We start from the raw sequence: 8089 nt of genomic DNA on the forward strand, positions 1-8089 counted from the left end.
CCTTGTGTGCGTGCCACCCAAATGCTCTTTCGTTTCAGAGGGCAGCTGCAGTGGCTCTGCTTGGGCTCGGGTCACTGAGGCAGTTCAACAGAAACATTTCAGCTAAATACAAGTAAATTTGTAAGATGTGCTTATGATTCAGAAAATGATTCTACCACTTTTATTTATGTCAAGTAGCAAGCTATTTTTGGTGGTTTTTATTTCAACCAGTTACAGATGTATAATTCAGGTATATCTGACACTGCTGTGAGCTGTTACAGATCTATGAAAGACATTGAGGGTCACAGAGTTCCAGGTCTTGAACTTATTCTAAGATCAGGACCCGGTCTATAACCTGCCTTACTTGGTCTGAGAAGGAAATAGGTACAGCAGGGTTCAGTCAGGCCCATCTTTGGCATTTATGCAGAACATCATCTATACAGAACAGGATTTAGTGTCATCCACTAAATACTCAAAATAGTTTTCTCACAGGATATTTTTATGCACTTACAAACCATCAAAACTGCTTAATACATCCCATATGATGGCTTTTCAGTCTGCTGCTTCTGCTGTGGCTATCCAGTGTCCCTGATTTCTCCAGTGGGATTGCTGAAAGTAATGTTAAAAGATTTAAAGTACATCACACTGTGTTTACTTTGGGAGGTTTTGACCCCTTTATTTATTTTGCTGCTTGGAAACAGCTACTTCCTTTTTAACTAGGTTTAATGTGGGGCATTTGCTTTGCAGACTGTTTGTTTATAAAGATCAGTGCTTTTACATGAAGTTGTTTTTGTTTTTTTTTTGTTAGGTAGTTGTATCCCCAAACTGGAAAGCATTTCACAAGTCATAGAAAAGGGAATTCTATGCAGAGGAGAAATGATAAAATTATTTGGATTGATTGCACACAGTTTGAGAGATCCCTCTGGCCATTTAATTCTCACAATTAATGAACAATTAAGAAGGACAGTCACAATTGCCCAAAGGTCATTCTGAAACAGGGTTATGGAAAATGATTCTGTCCATGTTGCGAAACCCAGAGTGCTTCTTTTGTTTGGCTGCAATGCAAACTCTTGTTGATCTGTCTAACAACCATAGCTCTTATCATTTGGTAATATATCAGCAAAAAGAAGCTTGAGTGGTATTCTGATTCATATGCCATGGAATAAGGTTATATGCAGAATGTTGCCTGCATCATAAAGCTTAGATTAGTATCATCAGGTCAGCAAAAACCTATAGCAGAGCTGATTTAAACTGATAAGTATCTCCACTGTAGTCCAAAAAATTTCATAACAACAGTGGGTGTAGAATTGTGTAGGGAAAAGAGCTCTTAATTAGTTGGGTTTGTGTATATTGTTTATTGTTAATATTAGTAGTTTTATCTGTCTTTTTGTGCACTGTCATGCTCACCTGTGAGCTTGGACATTCTTTTGTGAAAGAGTGGAATATTCTCCCTTGCAGAGGAACACCCCTACAAACTCCTGAACAATGTGAAGAGAATCTGGACACTTGGTCCCTGGAGTGCTTGTTTCTTTTAAGAGACAGACAGTTGAGGGATCCTTAAGGAGTATTGCCACAAAAACAGATTTTAATCGGAATGACTGAAACATTTCTCCTCTGTTATATTCAGATCGATCTATGGAGTTTTCCAGAGCAAGCAGGAAGTGAAGGGAATCTCACTCTACCGTTTCACAGTTCCTCGTGAAGCATTTGCATCACCTGCTGAAGTTGGAGATAATTATTGCTTCTGTACAGATGAAGTCATATCAAAGAACTGCACATTAGGTGGAGTCCTAGACATTAGTGCCTGCAAAGCAGGTATAGCAGTGACACGGTACTGCCAAGCAAGCCATTTACCTGGAGAGAAAGCACATGTCCTGTAGCTGAGGTGTTACTCTAAGACCCAGAATGTTCGTGTTTGTGAATTCTTGCACAGATTGCCTGTGACATCTTTTACATTTCTGCAGCCTCATTTCCCAAAATGAGGACTATAATATTTCTGTATTTTGCATGGTGCTATGCAAAATCATGATACTACAGATTGTGTACTGAAGCTGCAGGAATGTATGTATAGAAAGGAAAGGAGAAGGCACTGTATAAAAGCCAGATAGTCTTGTATTTGTAATAACTGTGTGCATAACTATATACACATGCAGAGACTGAGAGACACAACTGGGTTTGTTTAGTAGCAGTATGATAAATATATACAGAGTCTGCATTTGGACAGCATGGGTTCCCTTCAGGCTTGCTTTCTACTAAAACAAGATCATGAAAGTGGGGGAAAACAGTGACAGCCAAGTCCTCACCTCAGCATGAAACTGGGAGCACTGCCAGCTCCACAGTGTAGACACAGACAAGCAGGATTTGTAACTACAATTAATTTCACCATGCAAATTTTCCTCATGACAGTAGAATCAGAGAAAAGCTCAATTATTTTGGCAGGGGTTGAGACTATTAACAGTTTTATGAGGAGAGTGTGTCTATATAAAAAACTATGTTTGCATGGAAAATGGCTTCAGAAGATGAAGACTGAAACAAGGCTTAATCATTCAAATGAGTTTATTTTTTTTCAAATAGGAAAACCAGTATATATCTCTCTTCCGCATTTTCTTCATGCAAGTGATTCTATATTGCATGACGTTGAAGGCCTGAGCCCCAATGAGAAGGAGCATGAGACGTTTCTAGATATAGAGCCTGTAAGTCCAAATATTTAATACTTGTAACTCAGTAAACTTGCAGTGTTTAAATTTAACTGTAGTAGAGTAAGCTTTTATACCAGAGGGATGAGCAGAAGATACAATATCTTCATGCTCGCTTTTGCAAGATCTGCTCACAAACGTGTTACGGTTTTAGCAGGGGAAATTTAAAGCAGAACTTTGTCTCATTCTGACCTTCAAAGTTTGGAAAATAAGTTTTGATTTTTCCTTATTGGAATGTGGGATTAAATAGATTTTGCAAACTTTGAAGTATGCTATAGCTTTTCTATGACCAAGTATTTTGAGAAAAATTTTTTCTATGAAAGTGCTTTTTTTTTTTTTTTTTTTTTTCTATAGCTATTTTGGTATAGTTACTGTCTCAATTTAAATAAAATATACAGCAGTTTATTTCAAGAAAATTTCTACAAGTCTGAACAGACTAGTCTAGAACAGACCTAATATAGACTTTGTGACTTGGATTGTCCAAGAGAACTCTCAAACTAAAAGAATTTGTAACAGCTCTGATTTTGATTGCCTCCAAATTTACCTCTACTTCTGTTCCAGTATTTCAGATTCTTAACTTTACATGTATTTACCAAAGTTTTCTGAATTGTGTGATGAGTTAAGGTTCTAAAATTTTATTTTGCTCTGAATTTGGATGAAAAGGTAAAATTCAGGATTTCTCAGTAAAATATCTTTGATCATATAACTTGACAGTTATGTAACTTCACTGAGGAGATCCGAAGTTAAATCTTTGTTTTATCCTATTTTGAATAGAACCATAAACTCATATTTCCTAAATCTGATATGAAATTTTCAAGAATCATGCCCTGTCTTATTTTTGTGGAGCACAGAAGAGAAAAGGAGATCAATAAAAGATCTGACCTTTGTTTTGATATGTTTGTTCTGATATAAAATATTTGGGTTTGGCCATATGCACGTTAAACATCCTTCTTATTGAAAAAGAAAATTTAGCTAATTTCTGGTGGAAAAAAACCTCTAAAACATATTTATATATGAAACATTTAATGACTGCTTTTTAACTTTTTTTTTTCTTTGATTTAATTGCAAATTACAGAACTAACTATAGTAAAGCCACAAAATCAGAACTTCTGTAGGAAATGAGACACCCTAGAAACATTAAAATTTCATAAAAATGGAATCCTTCAAAACATAAGGATAAAATAATATCAAACTGGTTTTTGACACAGTCCATGTTCTAGGTTTAAACATCAAATTCAAGAATTTAAATTAATGTGGTGTGGGTTTTTTTGTTTTGTTTTAGATCACTGGTTTTACACTACAGTTTGCAAAAAGGCTGCAAGTAAACCTACTTGTGAAGCCTGCACCAAAAATTGAGTAAGTACTATTTAATTATTTTGTTTTTTAAAGGCTTTTTTCAAGATGGCTCATTGGTCTACAAGAGTGTCAGTAGAAATGGCTGGTACAAGAATAAATAAAAATACTTTCCCAAAGCCTTTTCTTCCGTATTGCAAAAATTTCAGTCATGACTTTCCAGAGAAAATAAACTTCAGCAAAAGGGCAAGACTTCTTGAGCAAGGCACTGCCCAAGTATTTTAACGGACATTTGATTTCCCCACAGAAGCCTACAAGACAACACGTTATTGAAAATAACATTCTTACAAAACACAAGTGGGGGCCATGAGGATGAACTAGGAGGCAAAATATATTTTCTGCAATAAACCCAATGAGAGAGAGCATTTATGTGTGCTATGTCACTAGACAGATTTTACCACAGGGATTGACAGGTCTCTAGTTGTTTCTTTTCTCTTCATTGTCCCAAATGTACATGTAGAGATGTGCATTTTGGGATCCTATACCTCTGGCAGGTGAACACCACACAGATCTTCAGACCCTCCCACCAACACCTAGCTGCGTCCAGCCTTTCTTCTTTCTGACTACCCACATATGGAAGACTAGAGAGAAAGAGATGGTTACTTGATATGTAAAATCACTGTTGTTATTGTAGGGTTTTGGTTTTTTGGGTTTTGTTTTGGTTTTTGTTTTTTTTTTTCAGTCCAAAACTATACTAAATAGGTACATCTGGAATGTAGAAATGTAATTAGAGAAGAAAAAAAGTTTAAGTAGGGACTGGGCTTATTCACTAAACTAAAGATAACATGGTATACTTATTTTCTCATTTCAGAGCTTTATCAAAAGTTCAAAAACCTTATATTTTTCCTCTTCTTTGGCTAAATGAGGTTAGTATATGTTCTGTCTATAATCTTCAGTGTTTAAAAAAAAATGCAAAAAACCAACCTGACCTGTTTTTTTCAGTCTTGGTGCCCTGAAACTGGGCAGTTAATCTCATGCTAAGATTTGCACTCACCAAGAATATATTCAACAAGTGAGGGCTTGCATGCTTACCTTTCACTGACATTTTTCTTGCACTGTTTCAGTCTGCTGTCATTGGAGATGCAAAAGCAGAAATGTTCAGAAATAAAGTCACCAGTCGGGTCCAGATGCTGAGTGTGCTGCAGCTGGTGTTAATGATCGCAGGTTCTGTGCTGTTCCTCGCATTCATGGGTTCCTATTTCATATGCAGATCAAAGAAATTAAAATAAGTAAGTAAGTACTAACAGCTCAGTCCTCAGTAGTAACTTTTCCTCAGGGTTTCAAGAAGTTCAGAATCATTATCTGTTTAGCTGTTCTTATTTATAAGTGCAATTGTTCTGTAGGAAATCATCCAGATAATTTAGTTAATGTTTTCAAATTCTCTACCCAGCCTTAATTTTCAGGATGCTCTTAACACACCTAGGAGAAGGTATTGGAAATTATATCAGAAGACCAACATTTTATTTTATTCCCAAGCACAACATGATTGTTGTGAGTTTATGAAAACAGGCATTTTATCCAAGACTGATAAACTGTTCAGAAGTGCCCTCTAGTACTTCTCTGGGACAGAGGCCACACAGCTGCAGTTTCCTGTGCTCTTCCAGGACATACCTCTATCTGGGTTCAGACAATCTACAGTAAATCACATTTTTTATTGTGTTGGATAGGGTTTCTCACTTCTTTCTCTCAGTCACACATCACTGTCATGTTAGTCTAAACATCTCCTTAGCATACCTAGCCCACTAAGACTAAATATACTCCCATCATGGATAGAATAACGAAGTGGTGGATTAATGCAGTAACATCATCAGTTGGGGTTGTTCAGCCTGGAGAAGAGAAGCTCTGGGTAGACCTCATAGCGGCCTTCCAGTACTTAAAGAGGGCCTACAGGAAAGACGGGGATGAACTCTTTATCAGGGAGTGATAGGACAAGAGGGGACTATTTTAAACTGAATGAGGGCAGATTTAGATTAGATACAAGGAAGAAATTCTTCCCTGTGAGGGTGGTGAGACACTGGCACAGGTTTCCCAGAGAAGCTGTGGCTGCCCCCTCCCTGGCAGTGTTCAAGGCCAGGTTGGACGGGGCTTTGAGCAACCTGGTCTAGTGGAAGGTGTCCCTGCCCATGGCAGGGGGGTGGAACTAGGTGATCTTTAAGGTCCCTTCCAACCCAAATCATTTTATGATTTTATGATCTAGGGAAACAAACACATTTTTGGAGTGATTTAAAGAAGTGCAGAGACACGAATGTTATGGTGAGTAGCAAAGAGATATTTTTAAGACAAAGACTTACCTCTTCACATGCGGAATTCTTGTTTTATTTCACTACAGGTAACTAAAGACTTCAGAAGGAGTCAATGTTTGATAGAAACTGCAGCCAAGCAGCATGTTAAAATTCAGAGACAAAAGATATGATTCAAGGCACAGTCAATCCCCATGCTATGGAATTCAACATGCTTTTCCATTTTGAGAAGACCAGCTCACTAATCCAAATAAGCTGATGTTTCCAAAGGTCCACATTTCTGACATCACTAAAGAGGCCACCATGGAACCTATGCTTTCAAAGAACTTTGATTATTTGTAACCTTGTTACAAATTTTAAATGACATCCAAGCAGACTGAAGTTGAGGTGCAGTTGGATTTTAGTCCACCTTCTGCTATTTATGCAACCTGCTACTATTTTTTCTTCTGGGATTTGCAAAATGAAAGCTGTTTGCTGATGTTCTGTCTCTGAGCACAAGCTGGGAATGACTCCACCTTTGAGCTCATGCTGTGCTCTAGATGCTCTCATTGCAATGTTTCTTTCTGTTCCTTCAAGGAATGAAAGCTACTGCAATAGAACTGCTCTCTGTCCTCTATTCAGGGATCTGAATTGCATTGAATGTGACGTTTATTATGTAAAGTTACTAACTGTAATACATGAAGTTAATAAAAGACTTACTAAAATATGTGGTTTATACATTTTATATGGAGATGGCTCATAGACACACCACAGTCATTCATATGTTGATGGAGCTCATCAACATTTGCCCCCACAGCTCTTTAGTAATCTGAACCACTCCCTAACTACCAACCTGCTCCACTGTTCTTTCTGTTGCCTCCCCTGTGCTTTTCTTTCTGGCTCTTGCTTGACCACCAGCCTCTGCTCTGCCTTAACCCCACTTCACCCAAGGCCTCCCTTAGAGAATGATCTGATATGTCATCTTTATCTTCAAGAGAAAATATTCCAAAATGCTCCAGACACAGAAAAGGCTGAGATAATGATTTTGATCAAACATCAGAGCATTCCACTTCCTTCCTGTGGAAGAAAATAAATCAAAACAGGTAGCCCCAATTCTTTAATCATAAACCATCTGTAACAAGGAAATTTGTGCAATCATTTGTTTAATGAGATGCATCAGCCTGTAGACAGGTAGCAAACTGCCATCTGTGTAAATGGTTTACTTTTTCATTAATCTGAATGACATATCTATTTTCAGTGAGGCAGATATTGAGTGTTGTGGGGTCTCTTCCCATGGATGCACTGAATTCAGAACAAGAGCACTAAGTTCAGCCTCAGTTCAGTCTGATGTTTGTAAGTAATGCTACAATGGACATTAAACCAGAAAGGTTTGTCTTGCTAGTAAATGACAATATTTTTGGCCAAGTACCTTTAGGAAGTTTTCATCCTTTGGAAATAAACAGTAAAATCCAACTGTCTAAAATGCTGTTGTTTTAATCCCTTATTCCTTGTGGACAAAGTTGAGTAGCTATCAACAGAGCTGATGAATCACAGAAGTCCCAAGAGTTTATTCTTGAAAGCAAGATCTATGTGCTACATGGCTGTGAGCTGTAAACACAAAGTAACAGGGCAGGAGATCTGAAGGAGCCATGACACTGAAGGGAAGCTCAGCTCTCACTTAGAGAGCCTTTGCATTTAACTACTCATGGTGCTTTCTAGTCAATAAAACCCAAGACTTTTCTCTCATCTCTACATTACTGCTGCTGTCACATGTGATGTTCTGTTCCCATATTAGTCTGGGCACAGTTTGTCACAGCTGAAGGCATCCCAAGCATCTTATGG

General features: G+C 37.6%; 1 protein-coding gene across 8 annotated transcripts in view; it reads left to right on the top strand.

Moving 5' to 3' along the window:
- The window catches only part of CD36 (CD36 molecule), a 37373-nt gene extending 30401 nt beyond the window's left edge, over positions 1–6972 (top strand). For all 8 annotated transcript variants that reach the window (XM_026868649.1, XM_026868653.1, XM_026868651.1 and 5 more), the window contains 6 exons: positions 1607–1794; positions 2554–2672; positions 3958–4031; positions 4840–4894; positions 5093–5257; positions 6358–6972. In XM_026868649.1, the coding sequence (XP_026724450.1) occupies positions 1607–1794; positions 2554–2672; positions 3958–4031; positions 4840–4894; positions 5093–5257 (601 nt within the window). In that variant the 3' untranslated portion in view covers positions 6358–6972. The remainder of the gene's footprint in view (positions 1–1606; positions 1795–2553; positions 2673–3957; positions 4032–4839; positions 4895–5092; positions 5258–6357) is intronic.
- Positions 6973–8089: the final 1117 nt, after the last annotated feature.

The sequence above is a fragment of the Athene cunicularia genome (assembly GCF_003259725.1).
Source record: "Athene cunicularia isolate RWA chromosome 1 unlocalized genomic scaffold, athCun1 chr1_part2, whole genome shotgun sequence".
Taxonomy (NCBI): Eukaryota; Metazoa; Chordata; class Aves; order Strigiformes; family Strigidae; genus Athene; species Athene cunicularia.